At 42.6% G+C, this 27,954-nt stretch overlaps 1 protein-coding gene across 1 annotated transcript; it reads right to left on the reverse strand.

The window, feature by feature from the left end:
• Positions 1-6,248: 6,248 nt before the first annotated feature.
• On the reverse strand, positions 6,249-13,738 carry LOC120024348 (proline-rich nuclear receptor coactivator 1-like). The gene is made up of 2 exons (XM_038968570.1): positions 12,908-13,738; positions 6,249-7,731 (listed from the first exon to the last, which is right to left on the reverse strand). The coding sequence occupies exons 1-2, from the start codon at positions 13,244-13,246 to the stop codon at positions 7,252-7,254; spliced, it is 819 nt and encodes a 272-aa protein (XP_038824498.1). The 5' UTR covers positions 13,247-13,738; the 3' UTR covers positions 6,249-7,251.
• Between the last annotated feature and the right edge of the window lie 14,216 nt (positions 13,739-27,954).

Genomic DNA, 27,954 nt, shown 5'->3' on the forward strand with positions numbered 1-27,954 from the left:
CTGCACTACTTTCAGTTTCTGACCACCCTTCCCATCTATTTTAGTGTATGATTCAACATGTGTGACAGGTAAATGGGCTATTGACATGATGATTTTGTAACTCAGTTTCTGAAACAATAAGTAATGATTAAAATGTTTTCTTCTATTTGCTCTTTACGAATTCTGTACATTGTTCTTACATTTAATTAATAGGCTTCCGTCCAGATATGATAATGACTGTTTCATTCACATGCAATGAAATGTAATGGATGAATAGACTGAAGAAACCCCCCCAAATTATGAGCATCTGTAGACTTTTATCAGATTTATTATTCAATTCCCTGAATGGAGAATATATAAACCTTCCTTTCCAATGCATGTAGGCTTATCTAATGCAACATTGCTATGACATCTGTTTGCAATTAAGCCTAATTTCAACCAAAGCCTGAAAAGGTACACTACCGTAGAAAAGTTTGGGGTCACTTAGAAATGTACTTGTTTTTTAACGTTTTTGGTCCATTAAAATAACATCAAATTAATCAGAAATACAGTGTAGACATTGTTAATGTTGTAAATGACTATTGTAGCTGGAAACGGATGATTTTTAATGGTTTAGAGCATCTGAACCAATGTAAAAGTATGGGTGGATTCCAGGTACAATAAAATACACATTGCCAAAGTCTGTGGAGCCAGTGGAGATAACAAACTATCAAAGTTATTTCGTTCTACGTTACAGCATTAAAGTTCTTTGCATAACAAGAATGTTGCTTCCTAGTTCTTCTGATGACCACAAGAGGGCCTGTGGAAAGCACAGGGAGGAATGCATGGTTGAGTTGGAGTTTTACCAGTGGAGACTTTGAGAACCTCTTCATTTGTAGCGAATTCGCTCCCCAAAGCCTTGCCTTTTACCTCATACAACCCCTGCAGGGTGAGATTCTGCAGTACGTTGTAAAAGGCATTCCTTGCTAACTCCAGTGTAACCTTAAAAGAGTGTGCAAAACTGTCATCAAGGCAAATGGTGGCTACTTTGAAGAATCTCAAATATAAAATATATTTTGATTTGTTCAACACGTTTTTGGTTACTACATGATTCCATATGTGTTATTTCATAGTTTTGATGTCTTCACTATGTGTTGTAGAACATAGTAAAAATAAAGAAAAACCCTGGTACTGTACGTGTTAATGTTAACTGGGCTCAGTGGGCTGTCCTTCACTGTGGATTCTCCAGTCTGGCTTTAGTTGCTGTCTCTGCACAAAGAGGTTACTGTAGGCGAGCTTAGCAGCGTCCAATGCGTTGACTCCTTCCAGGGGTAGGCTGCAGCATGAGAGGCCTTGCCATGGTACCTCACTACGACACTGGAAATGGAAAAGAATAAGTGCCAAAACGTTGGTGTTTACCCATCAATTATTGGGAATATATTTAGAGTGTGCGACTATCTTAATGTATGTATTTGTACACAAGTTTACTATTATTGGTCAGCACAAATCATGCTTTTCACTGGAAATGAAACCAGACGTTGGCCTTTAGAGTTATGCTGTTGGGCTGGTGGTTTATTCTGAGAGTAGGCCAGGGGAACATCAGCTGTATCTTAAATGTTGTAACTGGCCTGACTGCCTGGCAGTGACTGCAGCCTGAAATAGCACTCTGCATGCAGCTAGGGCCCCCAGTACAGAGTTCAACAGAGCTGTTGCCAGAGAATGGAATGTTAATTTTTCTACCATAAGCCACCTCCAACGTTGTTTTGGAGAATTTGTCAGTACATCCAACTGGCCTCATAACCGCAGACCACGTGTAACCACACTAGCCCTGGACCTCCACATCCGGCTTCTTCACCTGCGGGATAGTCTGCAGGGGAGGGGGAAGGCTGAGAAGTATTTCTGCCTGTAATAAAGGCCTTATGTGGGGACAAACTCATTCTGATTGGCTGGACCTGGCTGCCAAGTGGGTGGGCCTATGCCCTCTGAGGCCTATCCATGGCTGCACCTTTTTGTTGTTGTTCTTAAAACAAGATCAGCTTTAAAAACATATTTCTCTATTTCTTTTCTCTTTCATGAGATACAATCAGTAGTTTGTATTATTTATTGTTTTGTTACTGTTTTTTGTTGTTTAAAAAAAATATTAGGCTATCTTTATTTTTAAACTGGAAAAATATCCTACGTTTACATCTACATTATACAGTCGGAAGTTTACATACACCTTAGCCAAATACATTTGAACTCAGTTTTTCACAATTCCTGACATTTAATCCTAGTAAAAATGCCCTGTCTTAGGACAGTTAGGATCACCACTTTATTTTAAGAATGTGAAATGTCAGAATAATAGTAGAGAGAATGATTTATTTCAGCTTTAATTTCTTTCATCACATTCCCAGTGGGTCAGAAGTTTACATACACTCAATTAGTATTTGGTAGCATTGCCTTTAAATTGTTTAACTTGTTTCAGGTAGCCTTCCACAAGCTTCCCACAATAATATGAGTGAATATTGGCCCATTCCTCCTGACAGAGCTGGTGTAACGGAGTCAGGTTTGTAGGCCTCCTTGCTCGCACACGCTTTTTCAGTTCTGCCCACACATTTTCTATAGGATTGAGGTCAGGGATTTGTGATGGCCACTCCAATACCTTGACTTTGTTGTCCTTAAGCCCTTTTGCCACAACTTCGGAAGTATGCATGGGGTCATTGTCCATTTGGAAGACCCATTTGCGACCAAGCTTTAACTTCCTGACTGATGTCTTGAAATGTTGCTTCAATATATCCACAATCTTTCTTCCTCATGATGCCATCTATTTTGTGAATTTCACCAGTCCCTCCTGCAGCAAAGCACCACCACAACATGATGCTGCCACCCCCGTGCTTCACGGTTGGGATGGTGTTCTTCGGCTTGCAAGCCCTCCCCATTTTTCCTCCAAACATAACAATGGTCATTATGGCCAAACAGTTCTATTTTGTTTCATCAGACCAGAGGACATTTCTCCAAAAAGTACGATCTTTGTCCCCATGTGCAGTTGCAAACCGTAGTCCGGCTTTTTTATGGCGGTTTTGGAGCAGTGGCTTCTTCCTTGCTGAGCGGCCTTTCAGGTTATGTCGATATAGGACTCGTTTTACTGTGGATATAGATACATTTGTAACTGTTTCCTCCAGCATCTTCACAAGGTCCTTTGCTGTTGTTCTGGGATTGATTTGCGCTTTTCATACCTTTTCATCTCGAGGAGACAGAACGCATCTCCTTCCTGAGCGGTATGATGGCTGCGTGGTCCCATGGTGTTTATACTTGCGTACTATTGTTTGTACAGATGAACGCGGTACTTTCAGGCGTTTGGAAATTGCTCCCAAGGATGAACCAGACTTGTGGAAGTCTACTATTTTTCTTCTGTCTTGGCTAATTTCTTTAGATTTTCCCATGATGTCAAGCAAAGAGGCACTGAGTTTGAAGGTAGTCCTTGAAATACATCCACAGGTACACCTCCAATTGACTCAAATTATGTAAATTAACCTATCAGAAGCTTCTAAAGCCATGAGATAATTTTCTGGAATTTTACAAGCTGTTTAAAGGCAGTCAACTTAGTGTATGTAAACTTCTGACCCACTGGAATTGTGATACAGTGAATTATAAGTGGAATAATCTGTCTGTAAACAATTGTTGGAAAAATGACTTGTGTCATGCACAAAGTAGTTGCCAAAACTAGTTTGTTAACAAGAAATTTGTGGAGTGGTTGAAAAACGAGTTTTAATGACTCACTCCTAAGTGTATGTAAACTTCCGACTTCAACTATATATACACTACAGGTCAAAAGTTTTAGAACACCTACTCATTCAAGGGTTTTTCTTTATTTTTTACTATTTTCTACATTGTAGAATAGTGAAGACATCAAAACTATGAAATAACACATATGGAATCATGTAGTAACAAAAAAGTGTTAAATCAAAAAATATTTAATATTTGAAATTCTTCAAAGTAGCCATGCTTTGCCTTGATGACAGCTTTGCACACTCTTGGCATTCTCTCAACCAGCTTCATGAGGTAATCACCTGGAATGCATTTTAATTAACAGTTGTGCCTTGTTAAAAGTTAATTTGTGGAATGTATTTCCTTCTTAATGCGTTTTAGCCAAGCCGTTGTGTTGTGACAAGGTATACAGTACATTCGATAAGAGCTGGACCCATGGCTACACCCCTGCCTAGTCATGTGAAATCCATAGTGTCATGACGTTGGCCTGTGGGTAAGTTTTATGACCCCCCCCCCATAAATACCTTTCTCCCTTCTCTCTCTTGACTCTACAGAGGGACTCTTGAATAGCCTTTGTTAAACAAGAGATTCTGGGAATATCAGAAGGTGGGGGGAAATGAACCATATTTTGGGAATCCAACCAGTTGAACATATGCGTTGGTACTTAATGAATATGATGTCAGTTCGGTTGTCATCTGAGACATTCTCATCAATGATAGGATGACATAAACGGTACAGTGGAAAGTCTACACAAATTATGTCATAAAGGAAAACGTCCCTAGCGGACAGCAGATATGACCGCTGGTTACACAAAGAAAAGGGGGGTTGGGTTTGAGTGAAAGAGCGGGAAGACTGAAGAACAAAGGGAGAAGCGATGTCTCTATCGTAAATACAGGATCTTATGCATTCTAAATTACCGGCCATTTGGAAAAGGAAAATGCAATGAATATTTACTCTTAGCTGCGCTTCAATAGGTTGGTCGTAGATGCTGGTCGTGTTGGCCAACAGAGATCTTCCTGTCCTCGGAAGAATGTCTCTGGTGGTAAATTGGATACGTTGTAGTAATGTCGTTGTGTGGTAGACGGGATACTCTGTCTATTCTTTCCTAGCCCACGTTTGCAGCTGCTGTTGCTAACTCAACGGCTAGGAGGTATCACTTCTGTAGCGAATAAGAGTTCAAAGTTCATACCATTCGCAACCAAAGCTCACTCTGAGGTTGGCTTCGTTCTGTAGTTATTATCTGAACCCTTCTGACATCGGATCGTCATTCTAATGTACCCGGAACAGGAGGTTACATTTTCGTCAAGGGCTTATATAGTGGAGGGAGAAGGGTGTGTTTTCATACTTTTATAACCCATGTCTCTTCACAGGGGCGGGCCACTGATTGAGCAGAGCCCTAACCTTATAAAAACCCAAATCTCTCATTTGGAAGCTAAAATTACATTTAATCTTTTCACCAATAATTTTATATTTAAACATTTGAATTGCACAACAATTCCATGTGAATCTGATAACCATAATGTAATCAAGGTATGATTCATTCTGTGTATATGTAATTCTGTGTGATTAATTAGGTATTTAGTAAATAAATAATTAAACCCAATTTTGTATTGCTGATTCAACTTGTTAGCCAGGGTTCGTGAAGATTACCAAGAATTTACAACTTTCAGATGAGACTGAAATAAGGTGACGATTAGTATTGACTGCTATTGATGTAAAATATTACTAGGTCTTTAAGAGTTTATTCGGAAGATAACTACTCTATAAATATTATTTAATGGTGCCCCGACTTTCTAGTTAATTACATTTACATGATTAGCTCAATCAGGTAATATTAATAACAGAGAAAGGATTTTATAGAATAGCATGTCATATCACTTAATCCGGCATAGCCAAAGACACGACAATAGATTAGGGCCCAATTAATTTTTAAATTGACTGATTTCCTTATATGAACTATAACTCAAGAAATTATTGGGTTTATATTTTTGTTCAGTATAGTGTTACAGGTTCATTTTTCACTGTTATGTAAGTTATTTATCCACACCCACTACAATCAATGCTGAAACATGAGTACTAGTTCCCTGATGTTGTATAATGTTATTCGATTACTAAACCAATAAACTTGTGGGGAGACTGACAGGCATTGTGAAGTCTGTGACACCTTAGCATTTTCAACTTGTGAAGGCGAATGGTAACAGAGAGAAAACATAAGGGGTGGCCAATATTTTAATGTCAATTTAGATATGAAATGCATCATAAAATTTAAAAAATTCTAATTGCAAAGTGAGAGTATTGCTTTAAGATGTATACAAATTTAGTCACTGGACTTAACTTTTTGAACATTTGCAAAAAACAAAATTCAATCTTTGGTACAGTAATACAATTTCATTTTTGTGTGACACGGAGTGAAGGAACAAGAACTAGCAGCTGCCTAGCTCTAGAGCACAGGTGTCAAACTCATTCCACGGGGGGCCGAGTGTCTGCGGGTTTTCGCTCCTCCCTTGTACTTGATTGATGAATTAACATCACTAATTAGTTAGGAACTCCCCACACCTGGTTGTCTAGGGCTTTATTGAAAGGAAAAACCAAAAACCTGCAGACACTAGGCCCTCCGTGGAATGAGTTTGACACCCCTGCTCTAGAGGGAAGGGGTCAAATGTGTGTTACATAATAATAAAGACCATGTCATTCATCTTTCTTCCGGTAAACATTCTCAGCGCTTTAGATGGAACAACACTGGTGATCAGGGGGCCAATGAAAGGAAAAACAAAAAACAGAAATGTGTCAGTGCTATAGAGATTCAAAACAAGGGGCACTCAGTCAGTGCTCGTGCTGAATTTGTCTGTTTCCTGCAGCGGCAGTTGTCCTCGTCATCAGAGGGGGAATTTTTGATTTTGAGACTCACATTTGTCACTCCATCTTCTTGATGTCGTTCACCCAGCTGGCTCCCTCTGTCATTGAGCCTGGGGAAGAGGTTACCGTCTTCAAGACCGTCCTTCGAGAGTTCCCTGAAGATTGTGGGTCCTCCCTGCAGTGCATTCAAGGCAATAGCAGTCACAACTGGTGGGCTGAAGTTCACAGAACCCCAAACCTTCACACAACTCTATGCTTGCTTGCCACTATGGTGACTCGTGTTGGTTCAGTCAGTCTTGTGCAAATTTGTAAGATAATCTTTCTTACGTTTAATGCGTCCCAATGGGCACTGCAGCCCATTGTTGGAACAGTAAGTGCACCAGCTCAAGGTGAACATCTTTTTTAGGCATCAGTAACAAAACTATACTTTCTGTTAAAATAACATGAAAAATATACACTTATATTACATGTTTACAGTATATACATTTACACAAGTTCATAAAAAATCCCCCCAAAAACAAGGCCGCTTGCTCAAAACATGTGAAATTGTATTACAGATCAAAAACTCATTACATTCTGTTGCTGTTAAGTTATAGTTCCAGTTCTTTCAGAGTCCAAATTCTTCAGTGCCAAATTTGTCATTGATCAGGTATAGACGGATCTTTTTGATAAGATTTCCATCCATTGAGATCATGGTTTATCTTGAACCTTCAGCAGAGACTTCAAATGAAACGTAATTTGCTCTCGGCTGTGGTCGGAATGTTGGGGGGCAGTCTCGCCGACCCAATGACTCGGTGGTTTGGGCAGGACACTTGGAGACGGGGGCTCGCTGAATTTAGCTCCAGCATAGATCTTCTCTCCGTCTTTCAGCTCATCCTCAGGCACAAGCTCAGCTGGGGATACAGTCACAATCTTGACATTGTCAACTGAGTTGAAGGGATTCTTCTCCTCTCTACGGAGGAGCTGGAAGGGAGCAGAATTGGGCTTCGTGTGGCAGCTGTTGTCATATTTCTGTACTGAGGGAGCATTGCAAGGTGCATTAACGTGTCTGCTCCTTTGGCTCCGGGTGTTGAGATTTTGGGCAGCTTGATCGAGTCTATCGAGGTTGTGGACAGACTGGTCACCTGGTGTTGTGGCCCTCTCCACTCTCCCATTTTTTGACTTCAGCAGCTGGGAGGAAAGAGAAACAAACGTTAGTTTGACAAGGTCTGAACCATTCTAAATGTTACGCAAATAGTTTCTACTCTGAACACTTGAGCAAACATTAAACAAATAATTTCCAGTTCCACCTCATTTGTTTTTGTTTTGGTGTCAATGCAATATATAAACATCTCAGGAACTGGCACATCGCCGGCATTGTTGAAATCCTTCATAACATTTCGTAAGATGGTGTCGGAGAAGAAGGCAGACGTTTTACATGCCCCCAGCCGATATTGTTTTTTTGTTCGTTCATTTGCATTGTTTGTAACTTATTTGTTGTACATAATGTTGCTGCTACCGTCTCTTATGACCGAAAACAACTTCTAGACATCAGGACTGCGATTACTCACCACGGACTAGCAGAACCCTTTTTTTTCTTTCATGACTCTGATGAGCCCGACGCGAAGGATATACCACTTCCTCGGGAACAGGCCCCGATCACTGTGATCTGCGTGAAGAGGAGGCGGAGAAAGAGGCCGAAGGTAGGGCTGCCTTCTGAGAATTCGTAAGCGATCGAATAAACCCCCACTTCCCTCCATTCTGCTAGCAAACGTGCAATCTTTGAAGAATAAAATCGACAAGATACGCGGAAGATTAGACTACCAACGGGACATTAAAAACTGTAACATCTCATGCTTCACGGAGTCGTGACTGAACGACAACAATATCAACATACAGCTGGCTCGTTATACGATGTACCGGCAGGATAGAACAGCGGCGTCTGGTAAGACAAGGGGCGGTGGTCTATGTATTTTTGTAAACAGCTGGTGCATGATATCTAAGTAAGTCTCAAGCTATTGCTCGCCTGTGGTAGAGTATCTCATGATAAGCTTTAGACCACACTACCTATCGAAAGAATTTTCATCTGTATTCTTTCTAGGTGTTTACATACCACCACTGTCAGAGGCTGGCACTAAGACAGCATTGAATGAGCTGTATTCCGCCATAAGCAAACAAGAAAACACTCATACAGAGACGGTGCTCCTAGTAGCCGGGGACTTTAATGCAGGGAAACTTAAATCCGTTTCACCAAATTTCTATCAGCATGTTAAACGTGCAACCAGAGGAAAAATAACTCTGAACCATCTATACTCGACACACAGAGATGCATACAAAGCTCTCCCTCCATTCGGCAAATCTGACCATAATTCTATCCTCCTGATTCCTGCTTACAAGCATATATTAAAGCAGGATGCACCAGTGACTAGATCAATAAAAAAGCAGTCAGAGGAAGCAAATGCTAAGCTACAGGACTGTTTTGCTAGCACAGACTGGAATATGCTCCGCGATTCATCTGATGGCATTGAGGAGTACACCACATCAGTCATTGGCTTGATCAATAAATGCATCGATGATGTCGTCCCCACAGTGACCACACGTACATACTAGAGGTCGACCGATTAATTAGGGCCGATTTCAAGTTTTCATAACAATCGGAAATCGGTATTTTTATCTAGCGTGTCCTGCGTTGCATATAATTTGACTGAGCATACAAGCATCTAAGTATCTGACTGAGCGGTGGTAGGCAGAAGCAGGCGCGTAAACATTCATTCAAACAGCACTTTCGTGCGTTTTGCCAGCAGCTCTTCGTTGTACGTCAAGCATTGCGCTGTTTATGACTTCAAGCCTATCAACTCCCGAGATGAGGCTGGTGTAACCGAAGTGAAATGGCTAGCTAGTTAGCGCGCGCTAATAGCGTTTCAAACGTCACTCGCTCTGAGCCTTCTAGTAGTTGTTCCCCTTGCTCTGCATGGGTAACGCTGCTTCGATGGTGGCTGTTGTCGTTGTGTTGCTGGTTCGAGCCCAGGGAGGAGCGAGGAGAGGGACGGAAGCTATACTGTTACACTGGCAATACTAAAGTGCCTATAAGAACATCTAATAGTCAAAGGTTAATGAAATACAAATGGTATAGAGGGAAATAGTCCTATAATTCCTATAATAACTACAACCTAAAACTCTTACCTGGGAATATTGAAGACTCATGTTAAAAGGAACCACCAGCTTTCATATGTTCTCATGTTCTGAGCAAGGAACTTAAACGTTAGCTTTCTTACATGGCACATATTGCACTTTTACTTTCTTCTCCAACACTTTGTTTTTGCATTATTTAAACCAAATTGAACATGTTTCATTATTTACTTGAGGCTAAATTGATTTTATTGATGTATTATATTAAGTTAAAATAAGTGTTCATTCAGTATTGTTGTAATTGTCATTATTACAAATAATATATATATATATATATTTTTTTTTTTTAATCGGCCGATTAATCGGTATTGGCTTTTTTGGTCCTCCAATAATCGGTATCGATATCGGCGTTGAAAAATCATAATCGGTCGACCTCTAGTACATACCCCACCCAGAAGCCATGGATTACAGGCAGCATCCGCACTGAGCTAAAGGGTAGAGCTGCCGCTTTCAAGGAGCGGGACTCTAACCCGGAAGCTTATAAGAAACCCTGCTATGCCCTCAGTCCGACGAACCATCAAACAGGCAAAACATCAATACAGGACTAAGATCGAATCGTACTACACCGGCTCCGACACTCGTCGGATGTGGCAGGGCTTGCAAACTATTACAGACTACAAGGGGAAGCACAGCCGAGAGCTGCCCAGTGACGAGCCTACCAGACGAGCTAAACTACTTCTATGCTCGCTTCGAAGCAAATAACACTGAAACATGCATGAGAGCACCAGCTGTTCCGGACAACTGTGTGATCACGCTCTCCGCAGCCGATGTGAGTAAGACCTTTAGACAGGTCAACATTCACAAGGAAGCAGGGCCAGACAGATTACCAGGATGTGTACTGCGAGCATGCACTGACCAACTGGCAAATGTCTTCACTGACATTTTCAACCTGTCCCTGTCCGAGCCTGTAAAACCAACATGTTTTAAGCAGACCACCATAGTCCCTGTGCCCAAGAACACTAAGGTAACCTGCCTAAATGACTACCGACCCGTAGCACTCACGTCTATAAACATGAAGTGCTTTCCAACACCATTATCCCAGAAACCCTAGACCCACTCCAATTTGCATACCACCCCAACAGAGCCACAGATGATGCAATCTCTATTGCACTCCACACTACCGTTTCCCACCTGGACAAAAGGAACACCTATGTGAGAATGCTATTCATTGACTACAGCTCAACGTTCAACACCATATTGCCCTCAAAGCTCATCAATAAGCTAAGGACCCTGGGAATAAACACCTCCCTCTGAAACTGGATCCTGGACTTCCTGACAGGCCGCCCCCAGGTGGTAAGGGTAGGTACTACCAACACATCCGCCACGCTGATCCTCAACACAGGGGCCCCTCAGGGGTGCATGCTCAGTTCCCTCTTGTACTCCCTGTTCACTCATGACTGCAAGGCCAGGCACAACTCCAACACCATCATTAAATTTGCCGATGCCAACAGTGACAACAACGAGACAGCCTATAGGGAGGAGGTCAGAGACCTGGCCGTGTGGTGCCAGGACAACAACCTCTCTCTCAACGTGATCAAGACAAAGGAGATGATTATGGACTAGAGGAAAAATAGGATCCGAGCACACCCCCATTCTCATCAACGGGGCTGCAGTGGAGCAGTTTGAGAGCTTCAAGTTCCTTGGTGTCCACATCACCAACAAACTAACATGGTCCAAGCACACCAAGACAGGCGTGAAGAGGGCACAACTAAACCCATTCCCCCTCAGGAGACTGAAAAGATTTGGCATGGGTACTCAGATCCTCAAAAGGTTCTACAGCTGCACCATCGAGAACATCCTGACTGGTTGCATCACTGCCTGGTATGGCAACTGCTCGGCCTCTGACCGCAAGGCACTACAGAGGGTAGGGCGAACGGCCCAGTACATCACTGGGGCCAAGCTTCCTGCCATCCAGGACCTCTATACCAGGCAGTGTCAGAGGAAGGCCCAAAAAATTGTCAAAGACTCCAGCCACCCTAGACTGTTCTCTCTGCTACCGCACGGCAAGCAGTACCGGAGCGCCAAGTCTAGGTCCAAGAGGCTTCTAAACAGCTCCTACCCCCAAGCCATAAGACTCCTGAACATCTAGTCAAATGATGACCCAGACCCCCCCCCCCCCCAACCAACCCCTCGACACCACTATCTATGCATAGTCACTTTAATAACTCTACCTACATGTACAAACTACCTCAACTAACCGGTGCCCCTGCACATTGACTCTGTATCAGTATGCCCCTGTATATAGTCTCGCTATTGTTATTTTACTGCTGCTCTTTAATTACTTGTTACTTTTCTCTTATCCTATTTTTTTTTTTTTTTACTGAATTGTTGGTTAGGGGCTCGTAAGTAAGCATTTCACTGTACGGTCTACACCTGTTGTATTCGGCGCATGTGACTAATACATTTGATTTGATAACAAGTAACCTAAATACCTGTAGCACATCTACTCAGGTCAACCTTTAATAAACATTGATTGTACAATGTGTACCAAATTCCTTTGTCATTGGGCTGCATTCAGTATGAAAAAATGTTTGCGTAACGTTCAATTAAACCGAAACAATGCTGTTCTGAACAACTTGAAAAACAGGGAGGGGTTTTGAACACTGTCAACATGGCCACTTCCGTTTAAATATGTTACTCATTGCTTAAAGCCACACCCACCAAAGATACCTTAGTTCAGTTCGATTAAACGTTTGCTATGTTACGGGTTGCACTGAACAACAAGTTCCCCCAAAACGTTCAACATTCTTTGAGGTATGTTTGATCCGTTTGGTGGGTGTGGCTTGAAGCAATGAGTGACGTATTTAAAGGGAAGCAGCCGTGCTGACAGCGTTCCCCAACCCCGTTTTATAATTTTATTTTTTAAACTGGTCATTCACCCAGTGCATAGTTTACCAAACTCGTTTTGGTTTGTGCCCTTGTACTACACAGCGGATTCAAGTTTGGGAAACTCTGACCTAGTGAGCGCACCATTTTACAATGGGGTCGCGAGCTTAACATCAATTTGTAAATTCAGATGTTTTTGCACTCAACATAAAGGGGGAAAATGACTCCACGTTCCATAATGCGTGTGTTGTTTACAAGGATAAAAGCAACATAATGTTTTACTAACAATGGACAAAGAAATAACCACATGTACAAAATCCATATACTAAACTAAATTAACTGAATAATATACCTCTTTCTTTGTCCCCTGCTTTAGATGGTGACAGGTCAGCACAGTCGCCTGGGTCCGGTGGGTTGCGAGTTCGGCACTTGGGGCTTTACAAGCTGCGACATTGTTGTTGATGTCTGCAAGGCGCGTGGGGTTGTTTCTCAGCGTTTTTTGGCGCGGTTGTTGGTGTGTCCGCTGCAACCCTGACGTTGTTGAACGCAATTTTCTCCCACCTTTCTTCAACAGTGCTTGCCTTGTTTTGCCTAGGCTTGCCCCGACGTGATAGGAAGTCAAAATGGATGGCTTATTGTTTTCAACGTTGTCCAGATTTGGTTCAATATTTATTAGTGATTCGCCCAACATGACTTCAAAGTGGAGAGGGTAGGACACATCAACGACACTAGCTATTTTTATTTTTTCGAAAGTGGTAAGTAGGCTAACTTTAACCAGCTAGCCAACGACGTTAGTTCACCTCACTACTACAACAACAATCAACAGCTAACGACGACGTTATTTAGAACGTAGATGGTGGAACTGAAGTCGGTCCGAAAACCTCGATGCAGTGGGTTTTTTGATAAATTAAATAAGAGTACACCGATGTTGATAACGTAATCTTGTAACTCGAAGCACGGTCTTCGAGATGGCGTAGAAGCTATGGAAATGGCGCGGGACAACTTCCTGATTGTATTTGAGGGGAAGCTGAAACACACGCCCACTTATTTCAAAACAAAGGATAGGAGAGCAACAAGGTTTTAACGCCGTAAATTACGTTAATTGCTACTAGTAGCTAATAGAATAACAAAATGCCATTACATTTGGTTTATAAGTCAACGCGAATACGTGCTCCGCGAAAATGTAGCAGCAGTGAATAAATAAATCATTGGTTTCGAAAGCAGGAAATTGCAGATCTCCCATGTTCGAAATTACGTCATGTATGGTGTCATTCTCATGACCGGTACTTTCCACAGGGAGAGGCTATTGCCGCGTTCAAAACAACTGGGAACTCTGAAAAATACAAGGTCAATTCAGTGGACGTCGGTGATATTCAGGTCGGAAAGACGGAGCTCTAGAAAGAGGACCGAGTTGGAAATCCGAGTTGGATGACCGTTCAAATCGATCCTGTCGGAGCTCGTTTTTTTCCTAGTTCCAAATTGTTTTGAACTCACTGAAGTCCGAAGTCGAGAGTTCCCCATGCCGCGTTCAAAACAACTGGGAACTCGGAAATCTCCGACTTCAAAGGCTATTAGACACCACAAGCTCCCAGCTACTATCTAATCAACACAACATTGACATTTTCCCACCCCTGGTTAAAAAGTTTAACCTAACACAATATGGGGCTGCAGGTAGACTAGTGGTTAGAGCATTGAACTAGTAACCAAAAGGTTGCAAGATCGAATCCCTGAGCTGACATGGTAAAAATCTGTTGTTTTACCCCTGAACAAGGCAGTGTTCCTAGGCCGTCATTGAAAATAATAATTTGTTCTTAGCTGACTTGCTTAGTTAAAGAAAGGTGAAAAAATCTGGCTATTAATTTCCAGCAATATTTCCCATGTCTGTCTTTGTGGTGTATCACTCCGTACCTAGTCAGTTGATGTGATAACCATCTCAGCTGGCAGAAGTATATAATTTGGATCTATTATTTGCAAACTTTGCCATGAAATGAGCAGCAGCAGTACAGAATCATTGCTAGTCCTGCACACTGGACAGCACATTCCTCATTAAAGGGGTATTACACAGAAACAATTCTAATTTGTTAGCTTTCTTCCAGACAAAAAAAATTGTATTCTGATGTGATTTAAGCATAAACATGGACTCCGAACATCTCATTTTGTTTTTTCTCTATGAACAATTGTAATTTTGAGAGTGAAAAAACATATATATTCTAAAACCAGGAAAAGTACAAATCTGAAAACATAATTTGGGAAAATATCAAACTTAATTTTGGGAAAAAAATAACAGATTTCATAGGGCCCCCGTTATAGTTGTTTATTAACCATTATTTTACCAGATATATTGCCAGAAAACATAGTGAACTCCTTTCTCTTGTACAATAAGGACCCGGGAAGAGTTGCAGGGGAAAGAAGAGTAGAATGTGCCTATTTGAAAGCTAGAAAAAAGTGAGTAGCTCACGACATGTTTCATAAGTAGCTCTCATGCTAGAAAAGGTTGGATACCTCTGGGCTACATTATGTAGCTACTTCCATCTCCTTAATGCGTCAAGCGGGAGTGAAGGACACTAGTGTGCCCGGTGTCAGCGCAAACTCCCCAGTGAGCAGTGTTTTTCTGCAGGCCTATCACGGTGACATCCAAATTGTTACTACCAATATTACAAGTTATTTATCTGTATTCTGTATAGGCTGCTATCCTACTCGAAATAAAATTAATTGGGATGGAACAAATTGGAGATGATGTCCAAATACAGATGGTGACCAATACTACAAGTTATTTCTCCCTCGCCCATAGAAATAAACCTCACTTTATTTTACAAGTTTTAACTAGCGCATTTTCTTGCCAGCATAAACTTGCTGGGAGGGCTCATCAGGACGACTGACTGAACCAAATACATTCGTCTCCACACTTGACTCTCAGCTGCTCAACCAACATAATCGATTTGGGCACCAGGCGTGTCCGTATAGCCCAGGGATCATCAACTAGATGTAAGCGAGGTTTGAAATGATTGTTTTAGTCAATTATTATATATGTTTGGACTTCTTGCGGTCAATTTGTAGTCTACAAATGATTTGTAATTATGTTCTGGCCCCCTGACCATCTGTCGAGTTGATGATCCCTGGGCTATACGGACACGCCTGGAGTTTTTTCTTGGGCGGATGATCAGGGGGCCGGAACGTAATTACAAATAATTAGTAGACTGCACATTGACCGCAAGAACTCAAAACATATATAATACTCTGTCACTGTTTTGTTGACCCATCCTCAGTTTTCACATATCACAACCATTAAACTCTGTAACTGTTTAAAAATCCCCATTGCCCTCATGGTGAAATCCCTGGTTTTCTTCCTCTCCGGCAACTGAGTTAGGAAGGATGCCTGTATCTTTGTAGTGACTGGGTGTATTGATACACCATCCAAAGCCTAATTAATAACTTCACCATGCTCAAAGGGATATTCAGCGTCTGCTTTTTTGTATTTTTATACATCTACCAATCGGTGCCCTTCTTTGTGTTGGCATTGAAAAACCTCCCTGGTCTTTGTGGTTGAATCTGTGCTTGAAATTCACTACTCGATTGAGGGACCTTACAGATACTTGTATGTGTGGGGTACAGAGATGAGGGAGTCATTAAAAAAACATGTTAACCACTATTATTATTGGGAACCCTGATATAGCCTCTCCCTTTCCAACATTTCATGTACAAGCTTTCGAGTATGGTGGCCAGCGGGGATCTATTTATCTGTCTGTCTTTCTTTCTGGCTCTGTCTGTATAACACAGCAATATAATGATGTTCATTACACAGGGAGATGTTTTCCTCATGTGTTGGTACTCTGAGCCAGGCAGCGAGCACAGTTTTAATATTCTGATCACACAGAGGTAGGTCATTCAAGCTGTTGCTGAGCTCTTGTACGTGATCTGCTTGCCTGGTTGGAGCCTCTGCATCAAATCGGCTAGGCAACAGCTGCAGTCTGTGTTGCTAGGGCAAAGTCTCATCACATGAACAGACCCTCTAGCATGTGATTGGTCCTCCTGATCAACATTTTCTCTACTTCATTTTTATTTTCACACACACAAACAGACTACGTCATACAGTTGAAGTCGGAAGTTTACATACACCTTAGCCAAATACATTTAAACTCAGTTTTTCACAATTCCTGACATTTAATACAAGTAAAAATTCCCTGTCTTAGGTCAGTTAGGATCACCACTTTATTTTAAGAATGTGAAATGTCAGAATAATAGTAGAGAATGATTTATTTCAGCTTTTATTTCTTTCATCACATTCCCAGTGGGTCAGAAGTTTACATACAATCAATTAGTATTTGGTAGCATTGCCTTTAAATTGTTTAACTTGGGTCAAACGTTTTGGGTAGCCTTCCACAAGCTTTCCACAATAAGTTGTGTGCATTTTGTCCCATTACTCCTGACAGAGCTGGTGTAACTGAGTCAGGTTTGTAGATCTCCTTGCTCGCACACACTTTTTCAGTTATGCCCACACATTTTCTATGGGATTGAGGTCAGGGCTTTGTGATGGCCACTCCAATACCTTGACTTTGTTGTCCTTAAGCCATTTTGCCACAACTTTTGAAGTATGCTTGAGGTCATTGTCCATTTGGAAGACCCATTTGCGACCAAGCTTTAACTTCCTGACTGATGTCTTGAGATGTTGTTTCAATATACCCACTTAAATTTCCTCCCTCATAATGCCATCTATTTTGTGAAGTGCAACAGTCCCTCCTGCAGCAAAGCACCCCCACAACATGATGCTGCCACCCCCGTGCTTCACGGTTGGGATGGTGTTCTTTGGCTTGAAAGCCTCCCACTTTTTCCTCCAAACATAACGATGGTCATTATGGCCAAACAGTTCTATTTTTGTTTCATCAGACCAGAGGACATTTCTACAAAAAGTACAATCTTTGTCCCCATTGGCAGTTGCAAACCGTAGTCTGACTTTTTTAATGGCGGTTTTGGAGCAGTGGCTTCTTCCTTGCTGAGCGGCCTTCAGGTAATGTCAATATGGAACTGGTTTTACTTTGAATATAGATACTTTTGTTCTTGTTTTCTCCAGCATCTTCACAAGGTCCTTTGCTGTTGTTCTGGGATTGATTTGCACTTTTCACACCAAAGTACGTTCATCTCTAGGAGACAGAACGCGTCTCATTCCTGACTACTGCGTGGTCCCATGGTGTTTATACTTGCGTACTATTGTTTGTGCAGATGAACGTGGTACCTTCAGGCGTTTGGAAATTGCTCCCAAGGATGAACCAGACTTGTGGAGGTCTACAAGTTTTATTCTGAGGTCTTGGCTGATTTCTTTTGATTTTCCCATGATGTCAAGGAAAGAGGCACTAAGTTTGAAGGTAGTCCTTGAAATACATCCACAGGTACACCTCCAATTGACTCAAATTATGTCAATTAGCCTATCAGAAGCTTCTAAAGCATGACATAATTTTCAGTAATTTTCCAAGCTGTTTAAAGGCATAGTCAATTTAGTGTATGTTAACTTCTGAACCACTGGAATTGTGATACAGTGAATTATAAGTGAAATAATCTGCCTGTAAACAATTGTTGGAAAAATGACTTGTGTCATGCACAAAGTAGATGTCCTACCCGACTTGCCAAAACGAGTTTGTTAACAAGAAATTTGTGGAGTGGTTGAAAAACGAGTTTCAATGACTCCAACCTAAGTGTATGTAAACTTCCGACTTCAACTGTATATCTAAGATTTGGATGCGGTGTAATGTATTTGATCTCATACACATTTTATAAACCTTTTTCCTCATTGTCCTAAAGAGAATATGTCATGTGCTTATTTGTCCTCTGACTATACGTCTAAGAACGATTGATAGTCTTTCCTGGTTGAGGGTTGAAGATTGACTATTTCTCTTTTAGTCTTTTTTAGAAACATTTGGCTGCATTTACTCAGGCAGCCCAATTCTGATATTTCTTCCAATAATTAGTCTTTTGACCAATCCCATCAGATCTTCTCACGTCATATTTTTTTCTGAGCTGATCTGATTGGTCAAAAGACAAAAACTATCAGAATTGGGCTGCCTGTGTAAACGCAGGCCTTGGGTTTCTTACCGGGACCCAAACCGAAAACGTCGCTCAGTAATGTATCGAGCAATGTCATCGAGGACTGTTCTGCCAACAGAGGCTACTCAGGCAAAAAGCAAGTTTAGCTTTAATTTAAAAAACGGATAAAAAAAACATATTGTATCACAGTGCCTAACCTCTTTCTAAAGATTTAATTTAACTGTACTGTATAGAAGTATATTAATATGTATATAGTGTGTAAATAGTATTTTTGTTGTATTTTGGTGTCTTGACAATATATCATTCTTGTTTTAATTTGTCATATTATCTTATGTTGTTCTTGTTTGCAACACTTCTGTACTCTGTTCTGTATTTTATGTTTTATGTGGACCCCAGGAAGAGTAGCTGCTTCATGTGGACATTTAAAAGAGATCTTAAAACACACCTTTTTAGATAATTTCCTTAGGGTGCTTTTTTAGTCTTTCCGTTATCATTGTTATTATTTTGTTTTTTATCCCCGTATGTTGATATTTTCCCCACTAATTGGTCTTTTGACCAATCACATCAGATCTTTTCACATCAGCTCTTTTTCAGGGCTGATCTGATTAGTCAAAAGACCAATTGGTGAGAAAAAGATCAGAATTGTGCTGCCTGTGTAAATACAGTCATAGAAAACTGAATGTAGGAGGCATGTAAAGAACCCACCTAAAACAGGGAAAGTTGTTGGAAAGGAGTGGATTGACATTGCTGCAGCCACAGGGTGAAAAGAACAAGCAATCAGGTGGGCAGGCAATTAAGAGACACATTTCAACCTATAAAACATCTCTGTTGTCTATTAGAAACAAGATGTTATGACAGACAGAGCATCCCCCCATGTTAATGTCTTGTCTCAGGTGTCTGCAAACAAAATGTGATGAGTAACCTGTCTGATCACTGAAGACGGTGAGAAAGCCTATAGGGAGTAGGTCAGTGACCTGGCAGTGTGGTGACAACAACCTCTCCCTCAACTTCAGCAAGACAAAGGAGCTGATCGTGGACTACAGGAAACGGAGGACCAAGCACGCCCCCATCCACATTGACGGGGCTATTATCATGATCCACACACACCAACACAGTCGTGAAGGCACGACAACGCCTCTTCCCCATCAGGAGGCTGAAAAGATTTGTCATGGGCCCTCAGATTGTTAAAAGGTTCTACAGCTGCACCATTGAGAGCATCATGACTGGCTGCATCACCACTTGGTATGGCAGCTGCTTGGCATGCAACCCCAAGACGCAACAGAGTGTAGTGCGTAAAGCAGAGTACATCACTGTGTCCGAGCTCCCTGCCATCCGAGCTCCCTGCCTCCCAAGTCATAGACTGTTCTCTCTGCTACCGCACCGCAAGAGGTAACGATGGCCCAGGTCTGGAACCAACAGGACCCTGAACAGCTTCTACCCCTAAGCCATAAGACTGCTAAATAGTTAGTCTGGGTAGCTATTTGGTTAACTATTTAACTATCTGCATTTACCCTTTTTGCACTAACTCTTTTGACTCATCAGATACGCTGCTGCTACTGTTTATTATCTATCCTGTTGCCTAGTCACTTTATCTATATGTAACCGATCTGAAATGGCTAGCTAGGTAGCGGTGGTGCGCGCTAGCAGCCTTTCAGTCGGTGACGTCACTTGCTCTGAGACTTGAAGTAGTGGTTCCCCTTGCTCTGCAAGGGCCGCGGCCTTTGTGGAGCGATGGGTAACGATGCTTCGTGGGCGACCGTTGTTGATGTGTGCAGAGGGTCCCTGGTTCGCGCGAGGGGACGCCATAAAGTTATACTATTACATTGATGCTGTTGACCCGGATCACTGGTTGCTGCGGGAAAGGGGGGTGAATGTAACCGATGTGAAATGGCTAGCTAGGTAGCAATGGTGCGCGCTAGCAGCCTTTCAGTCGGTGACGTCACTTGCTCTGAGACTTGAAGTAGTGGTTCCCCTTGCTCTGCAAGGGCCGTGGCTTTTGTGGAGCGATGGGTAACGACGCTTTGTGGGTGTCAGTTGTTGATGTGTGCAGAGGGTCCCTGGTTCGCGCCCGGGGCGAGGGGACGAACGTAAAGTTATACTGTTACATATACCTATATGTACATATCTACCTTTAATTACCTTATACCCCTGCACATTGACTCTGTACTGGTACCCCATGTACAGTACCAGTCAAAAGTTTGAACACACCTACTCATTCCAGGGTTTTTCTTTATTTTTATGATTTTCTACATTGTAGAATAATAGTGAAGACATAAAAACTATGATATAACACATATGGCATGATGTAGTAACCAAAAAAGGGTTAAACAAATCAAAATATATTTTAAATTTGAGATTCTTCAAAGTAGCCACCCTTTGCCTTAATGACAGCTTTGCACACTCTTGGCAGTCTCTCAACCAGCTTCATGAGGTAGTCACCTGGAATGCATTTCAATTTACAGGTGTGCGTTGTAAAAGGTTAATTTGTGGAATTTCTTTCCTTGTCAATGCCTTTGAGCCAATCAGTTGTGTTGTGACAAGTTAGGTGTGGTATACAGAAGATAGCCCTATTTGGTAAAAGACCAAGTCCATATTATGGCAAGGACAGCTCAAATAAGCAAAGCGAAATAACAGTCCATCATTACTTTAAGACAGAAGGTCAGTCAATCCGGAAAATTTCAAGAACTTCTAAAGTTTCTTCAAGTGCAGTCGCAAAAACCATCAAGCGCTATGATGAAACTGTCTCTCATTAGCACAGCCACAGGAAAGAAATACCCAGAGTTACCTCTACTGCAGAGGATAAGTTAATTAAAAATAACTGCACCTCAGATTGCAGCCCAAATAAATGCTTCACAGAGTTCAAGTAATAGATACATCTCAACATCAACTGTTCAAAGGAATCAGGCCTTTATGGTTGAATTACTGCAAAGAAACCACTACTAAAGGACATCAATAATAAGAAGAGACTTGTTGGGCCAGGAAACACTAGCAATGGACATTAGACCGGTAGAAATCTGTCCTTTGGTCTAATGAGTCCAAATTAGAGATTTTTGGTTCCAACTGCCGTGTCTTTGTGAGACGCAGAATAGGTGAACGAATGATCTCTGCATGTGTAGTTCCCACCGTGAAGCATGGAGGAGGAGATGGGATGTTGTGGGGGTGCTTTGCTGGTGACACTGTCAGTGATTTATTTAGAATTCAAGGCACATTTAACCAGCATGGCTACCACATTTTTCTGCAGCAATACGCCATCCCATCTGGTTTGCGCTTAGTGGGACAATCATTTGTTTTTCAATAGGACAATGACCCTAAACACACCTCCAGGCTGTGTAAGGGCTATTTGACCAAGAAGGAGAGTGATGGAGTGCTGCATCAGATTACCTGGCCTCCACAATCACCAAACCTCAACCCAATTTAGATGGTTTGGGATGAGTTGGACCGGAGAGTGAATGAAAAGCAGCCAACAAGTGCTCAGCATATGTGGAAACTCCTTCAAGACTGTTGGAAAAGCATTCAGGGTGAAGCTGGTTGAGGGTGCAAAGTTGTCATCAAGGCAAAGGGAGGCTACTTTGAAGAATCTCAAATATATAAAATATATTTTTGCTTTGTTTAACACATTTTTGGTTACTACATGATTCCATATGCGTTATTTCATAGTTTTGATGTATTCACTATTATTCTACAATGTAGAAAATAGTAAAAAATAAAGAAAAACCCTTGAATGAGTAGGCGTGTCCAAACTTTTTACTGGTACTGTATATAGATAGCCAAGTTATCGTTATTCACTGTGCACGTATTCCTTCTGTTATTATTTGTCTATTATTTCGAAACGTTTCTCTCTACATTGTTAGGAAGGGCCCATAAGTAAGCATTTCACTGTTAAGTCTACACGTGACAAATAAAATAGGGTTTTGATTAGATTTTTATTAAAACGCTTCCACCTAACTGTTTTGTTTTAAGTGCGCTAAGAACTAATGTAGCAACATTTGACAGTAGCTGTTTGTGTCATATTTGGTTGCGGTTGTTCAATTTGATGATTAAAAAAATATCCTACCAAACTAGTAAGCAGAAGATACAGCAAGGACAATGAATTCCATCACAGGTTTTCCCTGAAATTACCAAGGAATAGAGAACATACTACGAACGATGATTTATGGTAAAAAGTGAAGTCTACTCAAGTGCAGTTCGGTTATACAAACTACAAAGTCAGAGCATTCGTCCCATGACCATTCATTGTAAAGCATTTGGTCATGTTTCAAGTGTTTGCAGAAGGGAGAAGCCGAGATGTCCAAGTTGTGGAAAAAATCATATGTGTTTTAAAAGTGAGGAAAATGTGACATGTTGCAATTGTGGTGGGAACCATGAAGCTACATCTTTCGATTGCTCGACAAGGGTGAAAGAGAATGAGGTGCCAAAGTCAGGGCTGTCCAGAGCATTTCATATGCAGATGCTGTTAAAAGGGTTGAGGGTTTGAATGGTGCTCCTGAAGAGTCCATGGTGGTGAATAGGCCTTCACTGTAGGCTGCAAGGGTTGCCTTTCACCAGCAGGATCCTGGCATTTTAAAGGTTAAGGTGGACTTTGTGGCATTTATAGCTATGGAGATTAATGGCACTGCCAAGGTTGAGAGAAGGTCCAGGAAGATAGATATAATTGAAAATGCGGCGGAGCAGCTCCTGGGACTGAAAGATTTCTCGGCGGGGGAGTTACATGGAATATTGTCACAAGCTGTACCACCCTCTCAGGTTCTAGAGCCTGATAAGGGAGATTTGAAAGAAGGAAGAAGTTGTTGTTTTGGTAATGTCAATGTATTATTTTTATTTAGGTGGATTAAGTTAGTTTCCCTATCACATATGTATAATTTTTTTTTTAACCTTGTTTCGTTTTTCAATCGGTCCAGTTGGTGGCGGCAATACACCTTTTTGGGTTGTAGTCCGCCATAAAATCCACAGAAGGATAATTTTAGGGTTAGTCTACCACCTAGTGGTTATTTTAAGTGACTGCAATTAATGGCAAAATAGTACGGTATAGCGTACCACACGTGGCGTGTGGGATACCACATTCACCATATGAATGGTGTGATTGGTAAGATGTTTCCACCTTTTAATGGGGTGATTGGTGGCTAATCGAGTGGGTATACACTAGGAGAAATGTGGAGAATGATTGTAGTTCATTCATGGTCATTGTATTGGGTTTTTGAGAACTGTGAGGATTACCTTGATATTTGGACATTGAACAATCGTAAGTAAACACCTACATTTGGATACATTTTCTCAATTTCTGGCTCAGACCGAAAGGGCTAGGTTAGACCCTACATCTAACAAAATCAAGGCCCCCCAAAAAATCGCGCACGAGAGCCCGTGGTGAAGGGTGGTATCCCAGGGAATGTCACATCGAAGTTCAACTGATTTGCTTGGCTAACGTTACATCCTCGGTTTGTGAAATTACAGTTGCCACTCTTGGACAAAATTTCACACACTAGTCTTCCCCCTCGATTGCGGAATTGTCCTATAAGAGGACAACCTGTAGCAGGCGAGAGGCGAAAGCGTGTTATGTTTTACTATATTAGATCACTCCAATATATTGGTATCACTCCATGGCGGAGGGATACATCCGAGGATTTACAGATTACCTCCCGTGTACACCTGTGTCACGACTGGGGTCCGCCCCTATAGATAGACCCCATGGCCGCGACACATTCTCTTTCATTTTCTCGGCGGACGTCCGTATGGTTTGAGGTACAAACTTTCTGAAGTTCGCTTGGTTAATTACTGGTAAGTGTAATATCTTGCGTGGAAGTATACTCACTGGCTGTTTGCAGCCTGGAGCAGCTGGCCCTCTTGAGTGCTCCACTCGCTGCGCGCGGTTGATCTGTATCTTCCGCTCGTGGTTTGTTGTGCTTGTGTTTTGTTAGCGTTATACTACGACTCCGTGTACATTAATATATTGGTGGCTCTGCTGCCACAAACTGTAATTTACCTTACACAACTTGCCGACTGGCTTGTTCTATGTGTGTTTTGTGAATTGCTTTAACATGCTGCTCCCGGGTTCTCTGATAATTATCTTGCAGGGTTTTTTCTTGTTCTTTCCCCTGCAGTGTGTGAGTATCGTAGAAAACTACATTGAGACATTCACTTTTAGGTTCCTTAAAGGGCACTACTCCATATGGTGCTGTTTTTACTGCTTGGATATTAAACCGGTAGGTAATATTGCAATTGGCGTAAAACAAATAAATCAAATCCATTACCTGGTTGATGTTTTTTTTTTGTCTGCTTTTTTTTTTGCAGAGATACTGGGTAATTTATCCCTCACCGGGTTCCTATTCCTCCAAGTGGGTCACGACATGCCTCTCCCAGGGCGTTGGACCCTGCTCTGTGGCCTTGTTGGCTTGACTGAGCTTATGGCTTCCCTTTGTGACAGGTGTGGCAGTGTCAACCGTCACCGCCATAGGGATGTGCCTGGGAGACCCAGGTGCTCGGGGCTCCAGAGAAGAGGAAAGCCCCGGCAGGACCTCTCAGGACCCGCTTCTGCGCTTCTCCAGGTCTCAAAGGGCAAAGTGGGAGGAGGGTGTGGAGTCCCCCTGGGTGTTGTCCACAATGCTCGAGGGGTACCGACCCCCCCCCCCCCCCCCCCGGAAGAGAACCCTGCGGCTGGAGATCTCCTCACTCCTGAATAAAAGTGACTTCCGCAGGATCGAGACATCAGAACCACTAGGTAGGTTCTACTAGACTTATTTTATGATTCCAAAAAGAGACAGCGGGTTTCGACCGATTCTGGACCTCTGCAACCTCAATGGGTACTTGAAGGTACTGAGGTTCCACATGCTGTCCCCAGCCTCGTGTGGCAGGCCATGTCCAGGGACCAGTGGTTTGTTCCGCTGGACCTGATGGATGCGTACTTCCATGTTTTTGTTCACCCAGCTCATTGGCAGTACCTCTGATTCACTTTCGAAGGGATGGATTATGAATTATGGTTCTTCAATTCGGCCTCTCCTTGGCACCCGCATGAACGCTGTCCTGGCACCTCTCACGTCCCAAGGATTGTTGATACGTGGACGATTGGCTGATTTGTGCCTCGATTAGGACGCAGGTATGGAACTGGACTCAGTCCTCATGAGAGCACGCCTGCCCACCGGAAGGTTTCAGGCGATCCATCTTGCCTCGACCACTTTCGGCAGGGTGGTATCCGCCCTGACCTGCCAACGCCTGTTGGGCTTGCTGACGGCGGCCTTGTTGCCGATTTCCCCTGGGCCTGCTCCATCTCTTGTCTCTTCAATGGTGGTTCAACTCCCACCGGCTGCACCCGAAGCGCCACGGTTACCGCCAGCTGCAGGTGACCGCACAGGGCCTCGGCATTGTTGAGGTGGCGCTGTCGCTCCTTTCTCAGGTGGGGTGGAGATGCTGAGCATGTGCCGCCGGAAGCTGGTCAGCACAGAACCTTCCCAGATCGGCTGGGGGGGTGTGACCTAGGGTAGGTTGGCCAGCGGCTGTTGGCTACCCCTTTGTAGCGGCAGGCACATCAATACATTAGAGCTCTGAGCTGTACTGCTGGCCCTATGGTCTTTCCTTCCACATCTGAAAGGAAGACATGTCCTGGTGAAAATGAACAACACCACAGTGGTGGCTTACATCAACCATCAGGGTGGACTGAGGTCCCACCGCCTCAATCTTATAGCACAGGAGGTTCTTCTCAGGGCTGTCTAGCGTCTCTACGAGCTGGTCACGTACCTGACATCCTGAGTGTGGCAGCGGATATGCTCTCGAGGGAGGGTCCGCCACCTTGTGACTGGAGCCTACATCCCCAGGTGGTGCAGCACCTGTGGGACAAGTTCGGGAGGGGACAAGTGGACCTGTTTGCCTCCCTGGACAATGCACACAGGCTGGGGGAACTCTGTGGCATCTGAGGCTGCACCGCTTAAGTCTGTGGGCTTGGCCACTACTCTTTCCACTGTAGTGAACGCAAGTGTGGGTGCCGTGGTTTATTAACTGTCACCTGTAACATGAAATTATTTTTAGGGACATGTTATGTATGTTTTCATATTCTCTCTGTGACACACGCACACATGTTCACACACAGGCTAGAAACAGAAATAAGTGTTTGATTTAAATCGTTTTTTTTACTCTTAGGTGTGCTGTTCTCAGCGATGTTCCCAGACAGTGCAATAGCCAAGACCTTCACATGCGGGGCAGCAAAGTCCAGCTATGTGTGCGCACATGGCTTGGCTCCTCATTTCAAGCACTTGTCTAAAAAAACTCTACTGGGGAGGAGGACTATGTACTTTGAGAGCCTTACCAGAAAAACAGTCATAGCAGTGTGACTTTCATGTCCGTTTATGTGAGAAGAGCACCAAAGATCTAGATCTAAAGAAAAACATGGTTCAAATCTCCATGGATGGACCAAATGTAAATTGGTCATTTTGCTCAAAGGTTGAGAAGTCCCTCCTAGATTTTGATGTACACCTTATGAACAATGGCAGTTGCGGTCTCCATATGGTACATGGAGCATTTCAGAAGGGAGTGTAAGAAACAGAGTGGAAAGTCAAGTATTGCATGCTATGTACCAATTTCTGAAGGATACTCCAGCCCACGGTCAGGACTACTATAACATCATTGGATCATCAGATCCCCCAATGCCACTTAAATTTCGCAAGACACGGTGGGTTGAAAATGCACCCATGCTTGAAAGAGCTCTAGAGTTTTTACCCCGTAAGGCAACATGTGAAGGCTGTAGAGAAGAGATGTCCAAATCAAGGCACAAAGTCCTTTGAGGTGATTCAGGAGGCCGTTAAGGACCCTCTCATGACAGCAAAATTGAATTTCATCTTGTCAAATCAAAGTTTATTTGTCATGTGCACCGAATACAACAGGTGTACACCTTACAGTGAAATGCTTACTTACAGGCTCTAACCAATAGTGCAAAAAAGGTATTAGGTGAACAGTAGGTAAGTAATTAAATAAAAGCAACAGTGAAAAACAGTAGCGAGGCTACATACAGACACCGGTTAGTCAGGCTGATTGGGGTAGTATGTACATGTAGATATGGTAAAAGTGACTATGCATATATGATGAACAGAGAGTAGCAGTAGCGTAAAGAGGGGGTGGTGGGTGTCGGGACACAATGCAGATAGCCCGGACAGCCAATGTGCAGGGGCACTGGTTGGTCGGGCCAATTCACGTAGTATGTACATGAATGTGTAGTTAGTGATTATGCATATATGATAAACAGAGTAGCAGCAGTGTAAAAGAGGGGTTGGGGGGGGGCACACTCAGTGAGCAGAGAAGTGACACCATTCCTCACACACTACCAGACCGATAAGTCCATGGTGCCATTTCTCTTTACAGACTTGTTCAAGCTGCTTAAGAGCT

The sequence above is a fragment of the Salvelinus namaycush genome, chromosome 29, assembly GCF_016432855.1.
Source record: "Salvelinus namaycush isolate Seneca chromosome 29, SaNama_1.0, whole genome shotgun sequence".
Taxonomy (NCBI): Eukaryota; Metazoa; Chordata; class Actinopteri; order Salmoniformes; family Salmonidae; genus Salvelinus; species Salvelinus namaycush.